This window comes from Oryzias melastigma, linkage group LG7 (assembly GCF_002922805.2).
Source record: "Oryzias melastigma strain HK-1 linkage group LG7, ASM292280v2, whole genome shotgun sequence".
NCBI classification, from domain to species: Eukaryota; Metazoa; Chordata; class Actinopteri; order Beloniformes; family Adrianichthyidae; genus Oryzias; species Oryzias melastigma.
The window spans coordinates 1,701,236-1,726,528 of record NC_050518.1 but is presented as its reverse complement, the minus strand read 5'-3'; the positions used below and the strand labels follow the sequence as shown (position 1 = coordinate 1,726,528).

Sequence of the window (25,293 nt, the reverse complement as noted above, 5' to 3'; positions counted from 1 at the left end):
AAAAAAGCTAGCATATAGCTAAAATGTTAGCTAAGCTTAAAAATAGCCCAAAAACTTTAGTAGATGTCAAATAAGCCAGCTAGCATCTTTCTAAATTATTAGCTAAACCACAAAAGAGCCTAAAAACTTTAGTAGCTTAAATGCTAAAATAACCAAAACATGTTAGCTGAACTTCAAAATAGCCCCAATAAAAGGTAGCATGTAGCTAAAATGTTTGCTAAAATTAAAAATAGCCCAAAACTTCAGTAGATGTCAAATTAACCAGCTAGCATGTTGCTGATATATTAGGTAACCAACAATTTTGCCTTAAAATTTTCAGTAAATGGCAAATTAGTCAATAGAGCGAGCGTGTTGCTTATTCTTCGTCCACAGGGGTGGGAATTAGGCAGAGAAATTGGTCTTAACCGTTCATATGCAAAGTCTTAAAACGTCTTAAATTTAACTTGAAGAAATGTTCAGAAACCCTGATAAAAGCAGAACTTACCGAGAGCTTGCCTCACTGAACCTAAAAGACCAGACACAACTCACCGTTTAACCTCACATTGGCCCCGATGCGTTTTCATCAGCGCTTGAGCTCTCACATTTCTGCTGATGAAACAGAAAAAAAACAAGAGGTGTCATAAAGGTCGAGCGTCATCATCAGCCACAGGATCAGACAGGCGTCAATCAACTTGGAGCTTTTCCATCTGTCGTTTGTCATCTGTCCTCTCATTAAATTCCTTCCTGAGTTTCTGTTGAATCATATAATTAACCCCCAGTTATTATCATGGCTTTGCAGTGAAATCAGACATTAAAATTGATCGTTTTTCATTAATATTTGTCTATTTTATCATATTAATACAGTCTCTTATAACTAAGTTGTACAAGCCTTAAAAAATATGTTTTTTTCATAATAAAATAAACTATTCTATGATGGAATTATTACAGTTGTTTGAGTTAAATTGAATGAAAAGATGCGTCTGCACTATCAGACATCATATCTTTCTGCCTCTTCCTCGTTCTTACTTTTCACTCGATGGGGAAATTGATGTCACCCCTGAAGTGTGAAACACACCGCCTCAGCATTATCAGTGTGTGTCAGTGTGTGTGTGTGGCTGCTACTGCCATAATGAGCCACTGAAAATTGATTAGAAAAAGTTTTATAGAATATAAAAGCTGATTTTAAGGTAATAAAAGAAGTCAAATTAAGATTTTGCGCTGGTTATTGAGTCATGGATAAACAATTAAATGAAAATCTATTGATTTTGTGTTTGTACTGAAGTCTTCTCTGCCTCCACAGTCACAGCCCCCTGGTGATGACTCCACCGTGGACTTAATTACTGCTAACGGAGTCGCATCAAAGAGGTGACGTCTTTATTTTTTCAATTACTTACTGATTTTCACACATGAATTGAAATTGTTATTTTGTCTCAATCTTTCATAGAAGTGACCTATAATGTTGTTAGAAGCAGAATATCAACTCTACCTCTCCTTTTTGTGATGAAGGTCATCTCTGGAGCAAGAAGGTCAAGAAGGAACCAGAACTCAGGAGAAGTTTGCTCTCCCGCTCAGTTTAACTCGCCCTCAGCTTGGTGGCACCACTGAGAAGCACTGGACCTACCAGAACCGTGAGGTTTGTAATCAACCATTTTTTTATTTTTATTTTTTGCATATTTTGCAAATCAATATATAAATAAGGTGACATATTTGTCTTTTTATTTAGTTTTTTTAATGCCGTATCTAAACTCCAATAACATCATAACCCAAAACAGGACTAACTGGGTTTAGAAAACTGACGGATACATATTTAGTTAAATTTTAATACAGATAATTGTACTTATGTGACTATTTGTTTTTTCTTTTCAGATGCTGGATGTCACAGAACCGTGTAAAACCTGGGACGGGCCGAGTGGCTCCAGCAGCAGCTCTCAGGTGGATCTGGAGTTTGTGCAGAGGAGCTACACGGCTCCAGTCAGCAGCGGGATCAGGATCTACTACAGTCCTCCTGCCGTGAGGCGCCTGGAGCTCCGGCAGTCACACCAGGAGGCTCGGCAAAACGGGACCTCCTCGCTGGGGGAAATCAAGAAAGATGCCAGCGTAGCTTCAGCAGACACGCTGGACGGTCGCCCCCAGCAACCTGCGTCCTTCTTCTCTTCCTACGAGCAGTGGCTGAGCTCGCTGTCCAGCCAGCACAGGGAGCTGCTGGAGAGCAGGAGCAGCTGCATTTCCAGCTCCTTGCCGAGCGTCATCAACAACAGTGTCGGCAGTGGGTCACCTAGCAGAGTGGTTGATGGGATGATGTCGTCCTCTGCTTTCCACGATCTGGACATCTCAGCCAATTTAAGCGACGACATGAAGGAGATGACCAACTGTGTTCGTCAGGCCATTCGCTCTTCATCTCTCGAGAGGAAATCCAGCAAGGAACCCGGCAGTCCGGTAATGTCTCACGTCAGAAATCTTTGGTTGTTGCAAAATAATCTGAGTAAACTTCACTAAAAGTGTTTCTCTGTGCAGCCGGTCAGCGTGTGCTCCAGATCCACTCAGACCGCAGCTCAGAACGTCAGCGTCGGCCTTCAAACCGACATCCTCGCCAGCAGCAGGACGGCAGGGCTGCACTCCAAGTCCTGGTCTCCTCGTGCATCCACCACCACCTCCTCGCTGGCGTCGGCCCGAACGCGACAGATCTCCACGTCTCTGGATAAAGTCCACAGCCGTATTGAGAGGCCGTGCTGCTCACCCAAGTATGGATCTCCAAAATTACAGCGCAGAGTTTCTTCAGGTAACATTTTTGTCCATCATCCATTTTGTTTTTTTGTGCTTTTCCTTTCGTTTCATATCTTTTTCTGTGTTTATAATGCCAGGCTCCACCTCGAGATTGGACTCTAGCCGGGACAGAAGTCTGTGGAGCCTCCAGCAGAGACCTATCGGTGGAGGGGGAGGGGGCTCGGCCTGGGCTCGCTCCACCACCACCAGAGACAGCCCCGTCCTGAGCGGGCTCACCGACGGACTCTCCAGCCTCTTCAGTGTGGTGGAGCACTCGGGAAGCACGGAGTCACTCTGGAGGGGGGAGATCGGTAAGACCCTCCACATGCTTCATGTTTTAAGTATCTTAACTTTAGTTCCTCTCCAGTTATCCTCTCATCTATTCTAAGATTGTCCTAGTGGAATTTTAATTATGATTATGCCGTTTTTAGCTAAAATAATAATAAAAAAATAATAATAAAGTGTCATTTTCTGCATAGTTTAATTCTTCTCTGAGTTGGGGGCGGGATCATTAATGCAGAGTAAGCCCGCCCCCATTTTCCATCACCCATCTGTTTACTCTTGGGCTGGGTATTGATAATTTCTAAAATCGATTTGTTTCAATTCACCAGAGCCTGGATTGATCCGATTCACTATTTTTTTTCCTGATTCTTTCGATCCACTCAATACAATTCGATTTGATACAATTTTGAGTTTACACGTTTATACAAATTTGTTTAGAAATACATTCATAATCTACTTTATGTTTTAAGGATTTTCACATTAATCTGTAATTCATTCAGATCATTAACATTGTAAACATTGTTCTGTTTCTCCAAGAGGACGTTTCAGTTTGGCCACTAGGTGGCGATCGCGCTACAGCATTAGACCTTATTCCAGAAGAAGAAGAAAGTATGACCACAAAATTGTGTTCTAGAGCACAAATGGTTACTTTTAAACTAATGTTTTTTTTAAAAAAAGGTTGGAAAATTCATGCCTGTGAGTAAATACAGATTTCCATTTAGTCAGCAATGTATGTTTTGGTTGACTGAGTGTTAGCATTGGCCGTCCTATGGGAATTTTCATTAAACGTTAGCATCAAGCTAGCAGACTTTTCTTCATGTGCTAAATCAATTTCTATTTTTCTGGATTGATTATTGGTTTATTAAGCTTAAATCAATTCAAATCGTTTAATCGATTTTATCAACCTAGCCCTAGTTTACATGCTCTGCTGCTAGCTTACATCCCCTCACACCTCCTATATAACATTAAAGGTGCAACAAAAATCCCGAGCAACATTGGAGCTATCCAGCCGTAAAGTCTTGAACCAGATTCCAGCTCAGCCGAGGAAAACCAAAACATACATGGATCTATTTGTCTGGAATAGGATGTATCAGAATGTAGCAGAATGGTATTCTGCTACTAAAATGAACGTTTTTTTGCCGATAACCGCTACCTCCGTGGAGAAACTGAGTGTTTCTGTTAGCCTGGGGGCGGAGCTGACTCTTCCTGAAAGGGGCGGTCTCACTCTGTGACGTCAGATCGTGAGGACCTGCTCGTTTTCATGGGTTTGGGAGGGGCTGCTGCTGAGAGTGCAGGTTTTTAGAGGATTACTCAGAAATGTGTGAACGGATCAAAATACTGCTTTGGGGTTCTTTATAGTGAGGAATGAACAGTATAATTCACTTAAAAGCTTAAAAAGTGGGTATGACCCCTTTAACGATCTGTGTTTCCCCCCTCAGGTTCCGGTCCGACGGCCAGTCCAGCCCGACAGCTTCCCGCTGCAGGGAAACCCTCCGGAGGCGGCACTGTTGGGTCAGAGCCCAGCTCCCAGCGGTACGGAGGACTGGTCCAGGAGTTCTTCAGGAGCTCAGGAGGACTCCCCCTCCCTGGAGAGAAAGTTCAGAGGGATTCCCTGGGGGGGTTTGAAGAGTCCAAGCTGGAGTGCCCGTTGGTGGGTTCTGGTGGACTGGGCTCTGTGGCTGCATTGGCAGGAAGCAACGACAGCGTGACGAGGATCGTCAACAAGAGGTTCATGAGACAGACAGCTGGGGAGGAGATGGTCAGCATCATGGGAGGGGGGAAGGAAGGGATGAGCGGCGCCGTGGCTGCAGCACATGGACTTGAGGTGAGATCTGAACCTTTGTTTTCTCTTTTAAGACATAAAACATTTGATATTTAGCGCAGTTTGTTTATCAGGAATCCCTGTGTGACTGCGCTGCCCGACCATCAAGAGCTTCTGGTCGCCTCTGCAAGCATCGACCTCCAGAGTCCCCGTCCACAGCAGAGGACAAGGGGGACGGCTCCCATGAGTGACGGCGCTCCTGCCGCACCGCCTTCACACACGCTTTCACATCCACGTGCACTGCCAAACACTGAGAGAGAGAGAGAGCACACTGCACTGTCCTACAAACACACTGCCACCTGCAGACCGTCATGAGCACAGACACAGTCACTGCTGTTCCACTGATGCCAAGAACACCAACAAACTACCAGCATCCACTCCTAACCTAATGATGTCAGAACCAGACCTACAAAAGCCCCATTTCCTCCTGAAGCGGTACAGCCCAGCCAGTGAGGCCAAGTGGGCCCCATATGGGTTAAAAGTACACAGACAATGTGGGACCCACCTGTGTTTGACCACATTGCCTTAAGTGGGCACTCAGGGGGTATGCTTGCTACGCTAACTAGTCGCCCAACGGACAGCAGAGCTTGCAAGCTCAATGTAGCAGAGCCTGCTAGCTTGCTACAGAAGAACTTGCTAGCTCAATACAGCGGAGCTTGCTAGCTCACTGTAGATTAGCTTGCTAGAATTCTACAGTGGAGCTCAATAGCTCAATACAGAGGAGCTTGCTAGCTTGCTACTGCAGAGCTTACTAGCTCAATACAGTGGAGCTCACTAACTCGATACAGCAGAGCTTGCTAGCTTGCTACAAATGAACTCGCTAGCTTGCTACAAATGAACTTGCTAGCTTGCTACAAATGAGCTCGCTAGCTTGCTACAAATGAACTCGCTAGCTTGCTACAAATGATCTCGCTAGCTTGCTACAGAAGAGTTTGCTAGTTTGATACAACGGAGCTCGCTAGCTTGCTATGGAAGAGTTCAGTAGCATGCTACAAGGGGCTTGCTAGCTTGCTACTGCAGAGGTTGCTAGCTTGATACAGTGGAGCTCGCTAGTATGCTACAGTGGAGCTTGCTAGCATGCTAAAGTGGAGCTCATTATCTTGATACAGAGGAGTTTGCTACAGCTGAGGTCGCTAGCATGCTACAGAAGAGTTCACTAGCATGTTACAGCAGAGCTCGCTAGGCATTCTATTCTGCACATTGAGCGGCTGGCTAGCGTAGCGATTTACCCACTGAGTCCCCTCTTAAGTCAACGTAGCAAACACAGGGGGGGCCACCACAGAAACTGTGGACTAACATATTTGTTGCCCACATTTTCTGCTCACTTTTAAACCATGCTGCTTCGCCAATTGCACACAGACTTCATCACATCATCTTCTTACTGTTCAATAATGTCTTACATTCAGAATCAGGCAGGGAGAGAGCAGCTGTTCGCATATGCATTCACTCTGGAGGCCGTCACTCATCTCCATCACTTTGTTAGAAGCTAATGGTGTTAATTTTTTTTTATTTTTTATTTTTTATATTTTGTCAGAGAAATACTCCAGATGCTCCGTGTTTCTAAAAAAGCGTCTGACAGGCACAAATCTGGATTTCACTTTATAAATGAACATGTTTATGATCACCATGATGTTTATTATTATTATTATTATTATTATTATTGGTGCACAAAAATGAAGACCTCAGCTTGACCAGGCCTTAACTGAAGGACCAGTGAGATCATAGAACTGAAAATCTTTTGTAAACTTTTTGTTTGGTTTTAAACAACTTTGACTACAAATATTGGGAGATTTGGTCGACTTAAAAACCTTTGTGAGGAACCTACATCTACAGAAAAATACTTGATCAGAGCTGTGACCTCAGTTTCCTCTGCTCCTTATGACTCTTGGGATCCACATTTAAGGTCGTTGGATAAAAATTTAATTATTCCCAGATAAAAAAAACAAAAAACATTCCATTTCTAGTAATATGATCATTCCAGATTATGGAAAGTAAGCTTTTCATATCTAATTTAAAGATATATCACTTCATTCTGTTCTCTTTCACCTCATAAATGATAACAAAACAACAAAACTACTGTAGATTTCTCACATTTTACTTTTTTATAAGGAAGAGTTTTAAATGGAGATGTAGCATTACTAACAATTATAAGACCACTCAGAGAGCAATTTTACACAAAAAAACAGTTTGATTATTTTTTTCCAAGTTTTTCCTTAATTTATTTTATTTAAAGCTGCAAATAGACTGTTTTTTTATTTATTTGTTTACAGTTCAAGCATCAAAATCACATTAAAACTGTTAGCACAACGACACAAATCTGAGTTCTCATCACCTTTGCTACAAATGAATCAAAGTGCCTGTTTGTCTGATTGCAACTGATAAAACATTAAATAAAATTCAAACTTTTGTTTCTGTTCTGAGAAATATTGATTCCTGCCCGTGATCACAGACAACCAAAAAGTGAGCAGTTTTATAGGAAGTTTGAGAATTTTATGATAAAGGGTTGATTTCTGAGGACAAAATTCTAATGCTTAATTTTTCCTTATTATTAATATCATTATTTAGTTTCATTGTTTTATTTGTATGACTTTATGGTGGTGCTAACGTGTGCTGTAGGCTTTCTGCTGTTTCACGAGACATCTGCTCTCCAGTCCATTCAGAAACAGGGCATTACATCCAGGGTTTATGTATTCACTGAAGAACCCTCCGTCTCTATGCTGCCATTATGTTTTTAAGAAACAGTCAGCTCAGACCTCACTGCTGCAGGATAGGACATTTTTTTCCAAAATACGTTTAGTTTATCACAGAATTCCAACTAAAACTTTTTACAGGTTATTCCTTCTCTTTTTGTATTTTCTATTTTCATATTTAAAGATGAAAACTTAAATTTTGACAATTCTTTTTATTCTGATGCACACTTTATTTAAAAACGGGAGGAGAAAAGGGGAGGTGCACCCGAAAATGTGCTGTTAAAAAGCCAGGACAGATGTCCAAAATCACTCACTATAGTGCACTATAGTTCACCTTTTTTTATTTTTTTGAGTCTCTAAATTCCAAAATCCAGTGCCCTGGAAATTTCTCAGCAGTTTCTGCGATTTAAAATAAAATTAGGTTTTTGTTTTTTTATAAATCAGTGGATTCAGTCTTCACAAAATGTTATTTTTTAGGTTTTTACTTTATTTTTACATCTTTGTTTTTAATTGTAAAGTGCTTCGAGCTACGCAAGCAGAAAAAGTTGAAGTGCTTTTTATAAATAAAGTTCATATTTGTGTAAAAAAACGAAAAACAGTGATGTCTAAATTGTTTCTAAAATCCAGGTCACTGGATAGCCCCGCCCCTTATAGTCTTTTACAGGTTAGGGAGCGAATTCAAACATAGCTTTATGCTAACCTCATAAGCTAACTGGAAACAGCAAAACTAATACGTTTTCAGAAAAAAAACATATTTTTGGAGATGCTTTAGTGGAAATCTCGAACTCTAAACTTAGAGCATTTGGGTTTTTCCTGTTGTCACCAATAGTTTCTGCTCAATATTCTAACTGTTTTTCAATTTCCTCTAAATGAAACTCTTTATTTTAATGCAGTGATGAGCTTGATTTGTGAAGATATGATAATAAATGAAGGTATCTGAGGGGAATTATTTTCAAACGCCGCACTTTAGCCACTTTTATCAAAAAATATTTGTAATCAAGTAAATAAAACTAAAAAGAAAATCAAACAAAGGCTGCAACTCGACCCAAAAAAGTTTGAATGATTCGAAACTCTCTAATAAATAACAATTTCTGGTATTTGGCTGAAACCACAAGAAGATCCATTCATGAGGATCTGGGACAATTATTTAGTAAAAATAAAAAAATCTCAGATTTAAACAAATATCAAGTAAAACAAATTTTATTTAATAGGGAAAATCCAAATAACACAAATTCAAAAAAAAAAAAAACAGGGTCAGACTGACATTTTTTTTACTTTATTTATTCAGGTTCTGTTTAAAGTAATATTCTAAAGCCTGTAATGTAGATTTTTTCCAATTATTACTCCTGTCTGAAACTCCAGAGAGTGTATTGGGTTCTGTTCTACCTCTTTGTACTGTTTCATACTCTCAAAAACACACAAAGATTGCTCATTTAGAATTCTAACAGTGGAATATATTGATGGCGTTTTTTACTGAACCCGATCCCCATGACTTTGTCACCTAGAAGGTCACTTCAAGTGCCTTTGCTCTACAAAGGTGTCTCGGCTTTTGAACTTTTTACATTTATTTTTTTAAGATTTGAGTCCTTCTTTTGTACCGTATGAAGATGCCAAATTTCATATGATCGTGTAAAGATGATTTTAGGGGATTTTCCACTGGCAGCTCAGCAGACAAGCATTCGGGTTTGTTTTTGTGACGTCTCAACATAAGTAAAAAGAAAAAAAATAGAGGAAAATCCTACCAGGTAGACATTTTTGTTAAATTTTGTGTTCTAGTTGGAACATAATATGTTGCAGCTCAGTTTCAGTCACATTTATACCGTTTTTTCTGAATTTCAGGGATGATATTTGATGATTTTCACATAAAAAAACATAGCTAACATCATAAAAACACATTTGAATCTGGTGGGGGTATTTTTTTACAGTTTGAACTGAAATTGTAATCCAGCAGACATGGAAATACATTGTATTGAGTCTTTTTTTCCTGTGTCAGCAGTCGTCTGCTCTCCATTCCATCCAGTCCTTCGACTTTAGCCACTAACATTAACGCTTTACAGGTCACGATACATCACCAGCTAACGGCAGATAATTCCTCGCAGGCTGAGAGCCACGATCGATCATTCTTTCATTTGACTTTGCCGTGCCGGGATTCTGTAAATGAACTTTTAGCTGTTCATAATGGTAGCTGAACTTAGAGACTGCCTGTACATTTGCTTTGTATAACCGCATCTTTTTCTAACTATGCTTAAGGAGTATGCAATGAAAGCTTATTTAATTTAGTAAATAGTTAAGGAATGTGCCCCACTGAAACTCCAGAAAAAGAAGGAAGATTTTTTACTTTTGGTTTCTTTGAGAAAAGCTGAATGTCGACGGCCGGTCTGACTCAGATCGCTGTGGAAGTATGTAGCTCTCTTCTCCTGTACGCCACTCTCCAGCATTTCCTCTGTACATAAATCCATTTTGATGATAAAAAGTGACTAAAAAATGGCAGCAAATGCTAAAAAGAAAATTGGACTCAAACAAGACATTTTAAAAGGTTGGAATGTTTGTTTTTCCAATGTAGCTTGTAAAAAAAAAAAGTAACTGCCTCTGGTTTCTTATAGAATTCACAAATAAATGTTTGATGGATTTTAACGGGTCTGTCGTCTCCTGTGTTTTATTCACTGAATTATTCCCATGATTCCTCTCCTATCCTTAAAAGTTCAGATATTAAATCAATTCAGTTACAGACTGAGCTATTTAAGATTTCTTCATGTTTTTAAAACAGTTTACGAAGACATTTCAAAAGTTTTAGCTCCACAAAATAGTGCTGCCACAAATGATTATTTTAATAGTCGACTAATCAACGATTATTTGTTAAGATTAGTCGACTAATCGGGTCTAGTACAAACTGGATGTAAAGCACACATCTTAACCATCATTAACTTTAAACTGACTAAAAACTAGATATAAAACATTACCTGCGATAATGCTAGTGTGAATGCTGTAAGCTGAATTTGGCCGCTGAAGATGCTGAAATTGATAGCTAAAAACACTGAAGCTGATAGCTGAAGATGCTGAAGTTGATAGCTAGCTAAAATATTAGCTACATGCCAAATTAGCCTAAAAAACAGAAAAAAGCATAAGTTAGCCAAAAGAGCTAGCATGTAGCTGAAATATTCGCTAAACTCCAAATTAACCTAAAAAACAAAAAAAGCCTAAATTAGTCAAAACAGCTAGTATGTAGCTGAAATATTAGCTAAAATCGCTGAAGCTAATAGCTAAAAACACTGAAGTTGATAGCTAAAATCGCTGAAGCTTATTGCTAGAAAGACTGAAAAAAGTCTAAGTTAGCATGCAGTTGAAATATTAGCTAACTTCCAAAATAGCCTAAAAAAAAACAAACAAAAAAATTAGCCAAAATAACTAGCATGTAGCTTACATATTAGCTAAATGCCAAAATAGCCTTAAAAACTTTAATAAATGCCAAAATATTCTAAAAAGCTAGCAGAATGCCATTATAACTTTCATCTTTACTCTGACTCTATATAATATAAAGCAACGACTAATCGTGGCAGCCCTACCACAAAAACAATGGACATGAACAAATGTTCAGTAAACTTTTTCACTAGACATAGACAATGAACCAAAAACAAAATTTTGGCACAAATGGAACCCCATACAGCCCATAGCCTCAGCCAGACTCTGTCTTCAGTGGCCCGAAGGTCAATTGACTATGAGAACTCTGCCTTAGAGTATTCTGAAAATGACAAAAAACAAACAGAAAAACACAGAATTAAAGCTTCTACCCTGAGGTTGGGCAAACTGCGTCCCAGGGACTAAATGTAGCCCATTTAACTCTTTATTCTATTTAGTCCAAACTGGAATGAATTAAATATATATACAGTGTATCATCTTTAAATGGTACACAACAAATATACTGACTTTTGTCTTATATTCATGTGGTGCTGGAAGATTTTTCCAGACGTTCGTGTGTGTTTTTGAGTAAGACAAGCATTTTTTTCCAATATTTAAATCACCACATGAACACAGCATTTCTGTAAGTTTGTGTTTTCCCCAGAGGGACCTCAACCCATCTCTAAAATGAGGGCAAAGGCCACAAATTTTGAAATACAAAATGTTCTGTTTTAGAGTCATTTTCAATCAAATGAAAGCCGGGTTTTCATCCAGATTTATCTCTTATGAGGTGGATTAAAAAACATTCCACACATCTACTTCTGGTTCAGCCCTTCTGTCAAATTTTAGAACCCTTTATGGCCCACAAGTTTAAAAAGTTTGCCCACCCCTGTTTTAGCCAATAATTTGCAAGTGCCTTTCAAAGATGAGCATAAAGCGCCCCCTTGTGGAACAAAAAAGCAGTACAGGTGGATAAAACACGAGTCAATCAATTCCAGGACAATAATACATTACAATTGAATTTCCCCTTGTGCATACTAAATTTTTCAGACCCTTTTAAACTTTTCACTCTTTGTATAGTTACAGAAATTAAGAAAAAATATTTTATTTCTCAATAATTCACCCTGAGTTCCCAATCTTGACAAGAAAAAAGAACCTTTTTTGTTTTGCAAATTCACAAAAGAAAACAGAAAATTGTGATGCCACATGTTGTCCATTTCCTCTGATCCTCCTTGAGATACTTCTTCACTCACTGGAGTCCAGCTGTGTTTAATTAAACTGATTGGACGTGCTCAGGAAAGCCACACGTCCGTCTGTGCACTCACCTTACAGCTCCCGTCAGAGCAAATGAGGTCAAAGGAAATGCCAGAGGAGCTCAGAGGTAGAATAATGGCGAAAAGTCACACTAGAAGTTCAAAGTTCCAAAGAGCACAGTGGCCTGGCGGTGGCAGCATCATGATTTGGGGGTGTCTTTCAGCAGCTAAATGCAGCGAAGTATAGAGGAATCTTAAAGAAAACCTCTTTCAGAGTGAGCTGAAGGTTCCAACAACACACTGACCCAAACACAGAATGCCACTAAAATAATCAAGAGCAGCTCAGCCACCGTTCATGGCTGGCTCAGCCAGAGTCCTGACCAAACTGAGGATCTCTGGGGAGATCGGCAAAGGGCTGTGCAGCAACGTTCAGCATCTGCAAGGAAGAACGGCAGAACATCCCCAAATCAAGGTTAGACTCAACAAAAGGATGCTTTTACTTAATACTGAGGGTCTGGATACTTCTGACCATGCGGTTTTTCAGTTTTTCTCTTTTTGTAAATTTTGAGAAATGTTTCCACCTTTTTTCTGTAAGGATGGGGACAGTCAGTGTGAATTCTTGAGAAATAAAGTGAAGGTTCCTGATTTTGGCTCCAAAGTCGCAAAGAAAATAAAAAGGCTTGAATACTTTCTATATGTCTATATTATACCACAACAAAGATAACAAACTCTTAGTAATGCTATTATATATATTTGGAGTTTCCCTTCAGTTCCAGAATCTCGTTAGGGTCGTCTGCTATCTCTAAATGAACTATTAATGTTGTAGATCACTTTTCTGACTACAGTAGCTCAAAATACTTAAGAAAAAACATTTTCTAATTAGAAAACAACAAAAAAAATATATTTTAAAAAAATACTATAAAGCATAAATAGAGACATTGATGTGAAATAAAAATCGGGCTTAATACTTTAGTGGAGAAACAATATTTTGAAGACCTGTCCACTTTACTGAAGGGTACAAATCCACCAAAGAGAAAATGGCAAAGAAAAATAAAACAAAAAGTTTTTTTTATCATTTAAAGAATTCAGTTAAGCTCTCATGATAGGGCTTAATTCAAATCTTACTTGTATAATAAAAATTTACAGCCATTTTTAAATTATACTTCTAGTTTGAAGAATCACAAACATGTTTTTTTTTCCTATTTTTAAATGTCTTCCAGGTTTTGATCTACCACTTAGTACTATTTCATAATCTGAGAGTGGAATTTATTTTATTTTAATATCAAGAATGATCTTCAACTATTGAAATATCTACTTTTGTCCTTTTTATAGTTTGTTTTACATGAAACTCAAAATGTGGTCAAATTTGATCACTTTCATTTTCCATCAAATTTATTTTTTTACTGCAATCTGGTGCTGCCACAAACAATAATTTTAATAGTCTACTAATCACCAATTATTTTTTCCAATTAGTCGACTAATCGAGTCATGCGGAAGGTGGATGTAAAGCACACATCTTAACCATCATTAGGTTTAAACTAACTAAAAACTAAATATCCAGCATTACCTGTAATAATGCTAGTGTGAATGCTGTAAGCTGAATTTGGCTGCTGAAGATACTAGTGCTGATTGATAAAGATGCTGAAATTGATAGATGAAGTTGATAGCTGAAAACACTAAAGCTAATAGGTAAAAACACTGAAAAGGGGCCTAAGTTAGCATGCAGTTGAAATATTAGCTAAACTCCAAATTAGCTTAAAAAAAAACAAACAAAAAAATCCTAAATTAGCCAAAATAGCTAGCATGTAGCATACATATTAGCTAAATGCCAAAGCAGCCTAAAACATTTTAGTTAATGCCAAAATCATCCAAAAGCTAGCAGAATGGCACTATAACGTTCCACTTTACTACACTCTGACTCCATATAATATCAAGTAACGACTAATCGACTATTAAGTTAGTCATCGACTGTTTTAATAGTCGATTAGTCAACTAATCGTGGCAGTCCTACTGCAATCCCAGCAGGGCTAATCCCAATAGGATGCTTGCTGGTTGTCATTCAGCAGCGTCATTTTTATTTGAAACATGGCAGGAACTTTTAAAAAAAAAATAAAATTAAAAAAAAGAGACACTAAAGCTCAGTCAAGTAAAAGTCATCTCACAAGATATTCTTTTATTAAACATAAACAACCAGCAAGAGCATAAATGGAGGAAAAAGACGAAACATTTCTTTTATAAACTCACATCCTTCCAAGGAATAAACATCCTAAAGAACTACACCCAGAATGACCAACAAATGGATATTCAGTGCAGTGAAATCTTCCACTTTGTGTTGTGGATATAAAATGTTCTGACGGGTCACAGGCTGCAGAAGTTTGTACAGTTTGCTACATGAAGCTACTGAAGTTTGTTGAACGCACGACCGATGATTTCCTAATCTTTTATTTTGCTTCACTCCGTGTGGTTTAAAGTAAAAAGGCGTCGTCATGACAACAGTGTATTGCACAAGAAAATCCGCACGAAAGAAAAATCACCTTTGAGAAAAGTTTAGCCGAGATGCAGAAAAAGGCAAAAAATGTTTGGTTTCATGCATCCATACTCACAGTTTGAGGTTTTACTACCATGTTGGTGGAAATCTGAAATGTTGAAGGACGTTGTGCGGAGAGCAGCAACCTGTCGTCAGGAATTAGGTCAGCTGCTTGGAGGTGAGGAAGAAATGGGGAAAAAGGAAGGACACTGCTTCATTTTTTTAAACAGCCGAGCAGCTAAAACTCCAGTTTCTTCGTCCTGTAGGCTTTGAATGTTCTGACAGGTGAAGGATCGACTCTGTCTTTAGTGACGCTGGAAGTGACAGCAGCACAGGCAGGAGCAGAGGCGCCACAGTGATTCTAGCTGTAAAAGGCTGAAGCGGCGAGCGCCTCGGTAGATAATCGTTACCCACAAGCATGCATTAAGCTCTGAAATATCAGAAATTTCTACCTCTCAAACGTTGATTCCTCTGTCAGGATTTATGAAACACTTTCAGACATAAATAGGAAACGGCTCTGTCTATTTACTGGAGGTGATCTTGTCGATTCCAGGCCAGGCCTGAACGTAATAACAGGGTAGCGTCCCCTCCATGAGTCTCTCCATCCACAGCCCCAGGCGGTCCAGTTTGTGGTGGATCTGGAGGGTGGATGTGCTGCGAGAGCGCCGGGATTTACGGGCGGGGTGGTCGTCACGCGATCTGGAGCGGGACCGCCCCCCTGACGCCGCCCCTTCATCCTCGGAGAGTTTGGCGTCCACGTCCTCCCCGGTGTACACGGGCTTGAACAGACAGAAGTACTTCTTGTGGCCGTTGAGAGCCAGCACGTGGCCGGTGTAGTCCACCTTGCGGTTGGCGCCGTCCTCCTCGTCCGCGTCGATCTGCATGGCGTCCTGGACGTACTCCAGCAGAGAGTTCATCCACTCGCTGTGCTTGTCGATGTTCAGGAAGGAGAAATGTAGAGTCAGGCTCCTGCAAGCGAAGAAATCACACGGTTATCAAGAAGCAACCAAAGAAAACTTCACTTCATCGACTCATCGAGCTCACCCCGTGAAAGAGTAGACCTCTTTTGCAAACTTGCTGAGGAGGATGTTTTTGGAGGCGTCGGTGAGCACCAGAACTATATTCATGTGTCCGGGCCTCAGTTTCACCAAGTTGCTCATGTAGGTGATGTCCGTCAGCTCCGTCACCTCCACGAAATTCTTTTTAGGTGGACGACTACAGAAAAAAACAAAGATTCAATCAAAACATCTGAAATTCAGAAAATAGATGAAAGCATAACGGATGTTCTTGCCTTGAGGTGCTACTTGAGGAGCCGTTTTCTGCTTTAGAACCATCTTTTCCCTTTAGTTTCACCTGCTGATCATCACTCGAATCACTACATGGACAGAGAAAACATTAAAAATGCAAACAGAATCGGTTATAATTTCCAGAAACGATTCGATTCACAAGAGCCTGAATCAATTCGATTCCAACATTTTTTTTTTATTATTATTCTTTAGATTCTTCAATTAAATTCAATTTTAAGTTTATACAATTAGACACATTTGTTTAGAAATATATTTAAAAATCTATTATGTAATTTGAATATATTTATATAAATCTGATACAGTTCACGTACTGCAAAATGTACTAGCGAAATAGGAAGACTGTTAATATCATACAGTGTTACATGGTTTCTCTAAAGGGGAAGTTCTAAGAAAAATGTTCAAATCATTAACATTGTAGACATTGTTCTGCCTCTCCTGGAGGGCGTTTCTGTTTGGCCACTAGGTGGCGATCGCGCTGTAGAAGTACACCTTATTGCAGAAGAAGACAACAGGATGAGGGTGGAAAAAGCTAAGTTTTAGGCCACAGATAGTTACCAATGATATATATTAATAATAATAGTAATATAATATAGTATAATATAATAATCTATATCCATGATAGTTACTTTAAAATCATTTCATTAAGAGTTTGGAAATTAATGCCTGTGAGTAAATAAAGATGTTCATTTAGTCAGCAATGTATTTTTTTGGTCGATCTAGCGTTAGCATTAGCCGTCCTATGGGAAATTCTATTGAACGTTAGCATCAAGCTAGCGGACTTTAGCTTTATGTGCAAAATCAATTAATATCTTTTGTGAATCGATTATTGATCTATTAACCCTAAATCGATTCAAATCGATTGAGTTTTTTCAACCCAGCCCTACTGGAATGTTTGCCTATTGTCATTTTCCACATTTTTACCAAATGCCAAATGATGTTTTTTCTCAATATGAAGTCAGAAACCTAACAAAACTAGATATATAGCATTACCTGCCCTGAAGATGCTAGTGCTGATAGCTAAATATGCTAAAATTGATAGATGACAATGCTGAAGCTTATAGCTTGCTAAAAATATTAGCTAAATGTGAAATTCGCCTACAAGACTGGAATAATGTCCAAGCCAAAACAGCTAGCAAACCCATAAATTATCTTAAATAGAAAGCATTTAGCTAAAAAATAAAACATCTTCCATAATCACTCAATAAATAAAATTGAATTATATGAGTAGATACTTCTTTTTTGTATCCTGGTACATGAATAAATGTGGATTCAGTAAATCGACCAACCTGAAGGCCTGGATGACCACAGTTCCAAACAAGATGAACAAGGCAGAGAAGATGAGGGACAGAAGAGGCATCATCTCACGCCTGAATCGTCACAGAAACGACAGGAAACATGTTGGACAGCAAATGACGACTGAGAAAATTAGAACTTCTTATGGTGTAAAGATGACGCTCCAACCTACCAGTTGTTATGTAGAATATCATCGATGACTTCAGAGAGATAATCGTATGACGCGTAGATCCACCGGATCACAAACATCTACAGAGTTAGAGCCTCATTATTACTCAAAAATAGAACTTATTTAAAAAAACAGATTTTACCAAGAAGAAACATACAGAGGCGAATTCATTGTTGAGTTCAGGCAGAACAGCATCATGGACGAGGATGGAGGGGTCCTTCTGGAGTCGGTCCAGCTCCTCCAGGAGAAGCTGCTTTTCTTCTTCCCTTCCATTCCAGGGAGTCACCGGCTTGAACAAAGCTTTCCCTGCGGTGTTCCGGCGCTCCAGGATAATCACCTTCACTCAACCAGGAATGAAAGTGAAGGAAAAAAAAACAGAACACTCAAAATAATGTTGACAAAGATATTTAATACATATTTTAAGCTTGTTTTATTAATATGGCCTTTGTAGAAAATGGCCTAATGAATCCAACTAAGTATGTTATTGAACTTTATTCGGCTTATTGTGCTAATAAATGTCTTACTAACACATTAATGTTTATTAATGTGTTGTTAAGGAATCTTGTTATAAAGTATTACCAAATTCTTTCTCTTTTTCCATTCAATAACTGCATGTCTTCTCACAAAGTAACAGTTGCAACAAGCGGAAGTAAAAAAACTAAAGAACAATGCTACAAAAATGAAATATTAAAATGTTAAGAGGCTGAAAAAACTCTAGATCTATAATAATTTGTAAGTGTAAAAATGCAGCTATGTTTTCTGAGTGTAAGCTGTTTGAATGTATGACAAATTTCACCTGCAGCCTGAAAAAATGAAATGACGGCATTCTTTAAAAAACTTCATGGAGAAGTCTAAACTAAAAACTAACGAGATTATCAAATCTAACATTAATAATTGTTCTTTTTTTTCTCAGTTTAAATTTAAATTCAATAAAACACAGCAAAATTTAAAATAAAAACAACCGTTTTAGCTCCATTTCTTTTTTCTAAAATGCTCTTTCACTGATTTAGATCATGACAGAAAATACTTTTAAAAACAATTAAACTTTTTAATTCCTGATTGCAACAGCTTCAAAACAACTATTTTGTCACACTAAAAAGTCCTTTTTTTGGCTGATTGTACCATAATATTTGACAAAAACTACTTGGATCATAATCAATGTTCTGCTTTTACAAAAAAAATAAAAAAAGATTTTATCTTGCAGTTGCTTTTCTAATCTTGCCTGTACATCATTTGTCAAATATTAAAACAACGGGTTGATATATGTTTTATTTGTGCTTATTTTGATGGATTTCATAATAATAATGTAAGAAAATTATGTTATTGTTAAAATGTCAAATATTTGCTCAATACTAGTGAAATTATAATTTATTTAAATTAAATTATTTAATATACTAGTAAACATGTACGTAAATATTTGTGTATGAGCAAGCGTACTTATATATGTGTATATGTATTGGTTGAGTATTTAGATGTTTGTAACATATTTGTCAACACAATAAGCTTTGTTTCTGTGATTTGTGTCCCTTTTTTGGATTAGCTTTAACAGCATGAGGCCTCAGCTCAGTCCTTTTAGCTTTACACTGATTATTGTTTAAAAGTAATAAAAGAACTAATAAACTTCACACTTCATAAGCAACAGTGATAAATAGGAGTGAATTAGTCTGCATGGAATCTGTTGCATTGCACATCTGTAAGGACACATTTGAGAAACTCTATTTCATTCTACATCCAGCTGCTGGTGACCTTTTACAGCTCCAGCATAGAGTCTGCTGACCTTTCCCATCACAGTGTGGTACTCCACTGAGGCAGAGAAAAAAGGCTGCAGAGGGTTGTGAGGACAGCGTAGGAGGTCATCGGCTGCTCTCGGTGCCTCGTTCAAGTCCAGAACATCACCAAAGACAGTTTCCAACCTGGACGTCACCTATTTGACCTGATGACCTCTCAGAGGGGATACGGGTCATAACAAACCAGAACTAAAGGAGTTAGAGACGGCCTCTTCCCCAGAGCTGTCTCTGCCCTAAATTCAGAGTTCAGACAGAATTTTTTTTTTTTAATACAGCTATCTAATGTGTTGATTTACTTTATTACTTATTTACTTTGTTACTTAAATATCTTGTTCTTGCAGAGCTTTGTAGTACTCCTCTGATTATTTCTGCAGCCAACTCTGAGAACATTTTTAAAATGATATTTTTTTAGTTTTTAACATATATGTGTGGCATTTTTCTCATGAAAGAGCACTGATTACCAATACTGCTTGACATTTTTATGTAGCAGCGGTGAAGATTTACACTATCGAGACACAGAGCTATCATAATCAGACAGGGGGCGGATCAGGGGCGGAGCTGCTCCACTCCAAAAGCCACGCCCCCTCAGAGGAGATTTTGGAAACAGAGGCATCAGATCAACATGAAAAATAACTTAAAACATTTACGTTGTGGGATTTTGGTTCGAAACTTTATAATCACAATTAAAACACTATTGGGAACGTTTTTTTTTTATTTAAAGAATTTGTTATAGAGGGACTTTAAGTGGTCTTCCATTTTTGTAGCAGCAAAGTAACAAATTCCCACCTCCGTTCTCACATTGACATCCGACTCTGCTGTCGGCAGCGTACCTGCGGCGTCGACTGTGAGCCGTCTTTGCTCTGCATGAGAACGTCACACAGAGGCTGCTGCAGCCGCTGGTACACATAAGCAAACCGCACAACTTCCTTAGTGTTGGTCGATGCGAAGGAGACAAACTCCTGGTTCCCAGAAGCAAACGTGTCTTCGTCCCCAGTGATCAGCAGAACACAGTACCTGAGAAGAGACATCATCAGAATTACTTCAATTTATACTTCTTCTTCGAACTTATTTATGTCTGACAGTAAGAAAATAAGACTTTTACTTCCTGCGTCTATGAAACTGCTTGACAGGACACAGTTCATCGAAAAGCTTCTGGTTGACGAGTCGAGGTGCAAGCAGGAACTTATTGTTGGACATGAACTCGTCAACTATTGGCTTTTTCAGTCCTTTGGCCTGTTGAAACATGAGTAGTTAGGGGTAAATTGAAATTCCTAAAGCCTGTTCATTACTTTGACTTACCTGTATGATGTCGGCGGGCTTGTCGATGTTCTCTTTGAAGACCAGAATGGTGGGAGCGTAAGTGTTGATGTTGAAGCGTTTCTGCAGATCGGCTGTCTCTGTGAGGCCCTGGTCTACATAGCCAAACTGCAGATGGTCTTTATAAGCGAAGGCTGTGAGCTTTAAAGATACAAACGGAGGATTATGACATTTGTACTAATCAAAATGAATGCACGTTTTTGCTAAAATATAAACTTACTTTGTACAGCAGGGGAACAACAGGAACTTGGTCAAAGAGAAGCACGTGGGGCTTGTTGAGGTCATGCCAGCTGTTCAAGAACTGCTGATCATTCTTATCATTAACCTAGAATAGGATAATAATAATAAAAACGCTGTATGACATGTGGGTGCTACCCATCCCCGCCGCCCCCTTTCCACTCGCCCTCACTGACTAAGCAACTGCTTCATTCTCCCTCTCTGCCACTTTGGTCAGAGCTGCACGTGATCAATTCATTAAAAAAACACTTTTTTTTGAATTGCAGCTTTTATGCTAGTTTTATCTCCATAGCAACCATATCACTTTTTGGTTTCCTGGAGGTAATGAACGGGTCTATAAAATTTTAAGAAGAATCAGCAAAAGTATACTTTTGGATTTCCTTGGCAACGGAAATTTCTTGTTCCCAATATATTTATATTGTATATCATAGAGTTTAGTTCAACTTGAGCCAATGGTTCATGTGTTACATTTTCACAATCCCGATAAAAATTGGGCAGGAATTTTTTTTGACCCATAATTCAAAGTAATATTCAATTCTCAACTGACAATTCAATTTCAATTGAAAAAATAATTTTCAAATTGCATGATCAAATTGTCAGTGGAGAATTAAATAATACTTTGAATTATGGCTCAAAAAAACTTCCATATGTAAACACTTTTGTGAGCTAGCCATGCTAACACCATTCAAAATCTACAGACTTTTAAAACCAACATTTTTCCCCGTAGCTTTAAATCTTTAGAAAGTTTAAATCTGTAGAAAGTAGTAAAAAGGGATTTTTTTGTGGAAAATGTAAGATTCAAAGGTCAGCAACATTTTGGTTGTGGTTGTAGGCTTAATCTCTAGTGGCTTCTGTGTAAAATGTTGTGATGATCACTAAAACCAAAAAAAAAATTGTCCCAAATGTGAAAATTTCCCACTTTGACACAAAATGGCTGAAAATCGTATTTTCTTGTGGAAATCCCATAATAATTTCAAAATTTCCTGTGTTTGGATTTTTTTTTTTGCCCCATTCTTTTTTTAGACAATTTCTCCTGCTGTGATGTCATCTTTTTAAGGGGCGGGGTAGTACTAGGTAGTGCTGGGAAATATGACGATACATATTGTGTGGGCTATAGAGAAGTGTCTATCATACCATTTGTCTTCTGTCATTTATATCGTTTATTTTTATTGCTAAATTTTTGTACAAAAATGTGTTTTCCTACTAAAATACTTGAAACTTCTGTGCTCTTTAAAACAAAGTTTCTTATTTGTGATGATTCAGTTACAAGTTACTTGAAAAAATAAATTAAGAAAAAAGTAAGTAATGACATTTTTGTCATTTTTTTCCCCTGAGAAAAACTAAAAATAAACTATATTGTGGTATATTGTGATATATATTGTTATTGTGATATTAAATAATTTATATTGTGATATTCCATTTTTTCCCATATCGCCCAGCACTAGTACTAGTTCAAATGTTGGGGAATTTTTTTAAGAAAGTGATGGGGGTGCAGTAGGAAAGAAGAATTGTAAAAATAACGCGGTCCTTGTAGACCAGGACTGCTGTGGGACATGATAATAAACCTACAAAACAAATGGAACTATTTTTTGCGCGTAAATGTCTAAATCTATTTAAAAACCAGTTTGTCCCTGTCCACTCATGTACCTGTTCCACCAGCCTCTGAGGAAGAAGGTCTTCTACAAACTGCTTCAAATGTTCCTTTGCTACAGCATAATGGAAGAATGTCACTTTGCCATTGATGACTCCAAGTATGGATGGCGTGCGGTGAGCACCGAGGTGATTGGCTAACCGTCTTTCATAGCCAACATCCACCACACCGATCCCAACACCTGCAAAGACGAGGCATCCACAGATGATCTAAAGCCATGCAATACCATGCAATAACAGGAGACCTCGTCTCTAACCTAGACTCTCCATCTCCTGGACCACCTCTTTCCACACCGGCTCGATGTGGATGCAGGTGAAGCACCAATCAGAGGTGATCTTTATCAGGTAGGGCCTCTTGTAGCTGTCAGGAACCACATCGTTGATGTACTGGTTAAAGTGAAGGGTGTACTTGTTGTCTCCGAAGTCTCTTTGGTTCTTGTTGTTGAACGGGAAGTTAAAGAAGGACTCATCAAAGTAGAAGCTGTCATGGCGATGGCCATAATGCCCGCTGGTGTACGGCTGGGTGTCATCCGTCTGCCCGTAACGGTCATAGTTGGCCCGTTTATCCTCGCTGGACAGGATCTGGATTGGAAATGATGCAAACATTTTAGCCATGACTGCCACAACCCAGCCAGCAAAGCCAAGGGGGGTAGCGTGCTACAGTAGAGATGGCTAGCATGCTAAAGTGGAGCTCTCTTCAGCAGAGCTCGCTAGCTTGCTACAGAAGAGCTCTTTAGTATACTACAGTGGAGCTCGCTAGCATGCTAAAGTGGAGCCCATTACCTCAATACAGTGGAGATCACTAGCATGCTACAGCAGAGCTGGCCAGCTCGATAGAGCTAGCTCGATACATTTGAGCTTGCTAGCTTGCTGTAGAGGAGCTCGCTAGTTTGCTACAGTGGAGCTCGCTAGCATGCTATAGTGGAGCTCATTGGCTCGATACAAAGGAGCTTGTTAGCTAGCTACAGAAGAGCTTGCTAACATGGTACATCAGAGCTCACTAGCTCAATACAGCGGAGCTCACCAACTCGATAAACTGGAGCTTACTAGATCGCTGTAGAGGAGCTTGCTAGCATGCGAAAGTGGGGCTCATTAGCTTGGTACATAGGAGCTCAGTAGTATGCTACAGCAGAGCTTGCTAGCTCAATACAGCGGAGTTTGCTAGCTCTCTGCAGAGGAGCTTGTTAGCATTCTAAATTGGAGCCAATTAGCTCAATAGAGAGAAGCTCATTAGCATGCTCCAATGGAGCTCGATGGCTTAATATAGAGGAGCTGGCTAGCTTGCTACAGCAGAGCTCACTAGCATTACAGTGGAGCTCACTACCACGCTAAAGTGGAGCTCATTATCTTGATACAGCAGAGCTCGATAGCATGCTACATTGTTCATTGGGTGGCTGGCTAGTGTAGTGAGCTAACTCACTGAGTCCCCTGTTAAGTCAACGTGGGCAAACTATTGACTGTATAAGTACAAACTGGACATAGCAAGTGTTGAGGTCCCCCATAGGAAATGCGTTCCCTCAGGCCAGAGCCGTCCCCGTCACTTCCTGATACGTCTACCACCATATTGCTACTGATTGCCGCCCCTCGACAGCAATTACTTCGAGTTGCGTTGAGTCGCGTTTTTAAAGGAACTGCGAGTGAGCTTGTTCTGGCTTGTTCGAAGGCCACACCCCTCCTGCTGAAAGTGGCTCGGAGAAATCTGTCGATCAATCGTTCGAGGCGGGGCCGGCGGGAGCCACATGCTTTTACTGAGGCATCCGATTGGTCAGTTTATAACTCGAATAACTTGGAATAAAGAAAAATATCTTTCAAAATGTCACTTTCTCAGTCCTTCTTGCAACCCGGGTACTTCCTATATGGAACACGAGAAGGGAGGGGTTGCTCTGTCCAGTTCCTACTTATACAGTCAATGGGGCCACCAGAGAAACTGTGGTCAACCCCAATTGGGGCCCACTTTTCCTGCCCAATTTTAAACCATATTGGGCCCCTCTGGCTTTGCTGGTTGGGAAACGGCCAAACCTACATGAACCAGAACCAACCTCATAAGATTTGGTGATCTTGATGAACATATCCTCAGCGGCTGGATCTTTGTTCTTGTCAGGATGCCTGAAGAGACACAGATAATCATTAGAACCGGATGTGTCAAACTGGTTGGTAGTCCCATCAGAAGTGTTTACCATTCTCTTGCAAGTCGCTTGTAAACCTTTTTGATCTCCGCTGGGTTTGCAGTCCTGGTTACACCTAATATTTCATAGGGGTCCATCTCGGATGCAGCACGAGCTGGTGGTGTCAGCAGCACAGCCAGGACCACGGCCAAAGCCAGGGTCAGCTTTGACCCCGCCATCAGCCCCCCCTCACAACAGCGGACCAGTTCCTACCAGAAAACGCCTCTACATCGTGACACGGGATCTGGACTGCCTCCACATCTGCACAGCTGTTCCGCTCAACGATGCCAGAGAGGAAGCAGCTATTACATGCTAACCACAAAACCCCCGACTAACCAGCCTGTGGCTTTGTGACTTTTCCTCCAGAATAAAACACATTTTCAGGTCTGCGTTTCCACCAGCTGCCTCTGTTCTCCAACAGCAGCTGCAGTCCGCCGGCACTACGCCACACTGGGCTGGTTTTGGTCCTCTATAGTTCCTTGATTCTGGCTATCCAGAGCTTCACATACACGGGGTATGTTCGGCCACCATCATTCCAGGGCAAACCGCTAAAGGAAAAAAGGGGAGCTGAGCTAAATATAGCAAATGTAATAGCACACGTTAGGCATTTTGTGACATATTAAATGTGTCTGTGTTACAAGTTAATATTTTATCGC

At 39.4% G+C, this 25,293-nt stretch overlaps 2 protein-coding genes across 2 annotated transcripts in view; one reads left to right on the top strand and one right to left on the bottom strand.

Annotated features, from left to right (window-relative positions):
• soga1 (suppressor of glucose, autophagy associated 1) overlaps positions 1–5,657 on the top strand; it is an 89,498-nt gene extending 83,841 nt beyond the window's left edge. Inside the window, exons 18-24 of the mRNA XM_024292835.2 lie at positions 1,280–1,344; positions 1,486–1,612; positions 1,846–2,415; positions 2,494–2,758; positions 2,841–3,053; positions 4,464–4,849; positions 4,921–5,657. Of these exons, the coding sequence (XP_024148603.1) occupies positions 1,280–1,344; positions 1,486–1,612; positions 1,846–2,415; positions 2,494–2,758; positions 2,841–3,053; positions 4,464–4,849; positions 4,921–5,037 (1,743 nt within the window). The 3' untranslated portion in view covers positions 5,038–5,657. The remainder of the gene's footprint in view (positions 1–1,279; positions 1,345–1,485; positions 1,613–1,845; positions 2,416–2,493; positions 2,759–2,840; positions 3,054–4,463; positions 4,850–4,920) is intronic.
• An 8,670-nt stretch (positions 5,658–14,327) lies between these two features.
• On the bottom strand, positions 14,328–25,237 carry LOC112159046 (dnaJ homolog subfamily C member 16). The gene is made up of 14 exons (XM_024292860.2): positions 24,650–25,237; positions 24,512–24,578; positions 22,730–23,054; positions 22,470–22,654; positions 20,806–20,910; positions 20,568–20,726; positions 20,371–20,501; positions 20,099–20,282; positions 17,639–17,818; positions 17,485–17,561; positions 17,306–17,386; positions 16,004–16,087; positions 15,757–15,927; positions 14,328–15,681 (listed from the first exon to the last, which is right to left on the bottom strand). Exons 1-14 carry the CDS (start codon positions 24,814–24,816, stop codon positions 15,234–15,236), a joined length of 2,364 nt encoding a protein of 787 aa, XP_024148628.1. The 5' UTR covers positions 24,817–25,237; the 3' UTR covers positions 14,328–15,233.
• Positions 25,238–25,293: the final 56 nt, after the last annotated feature.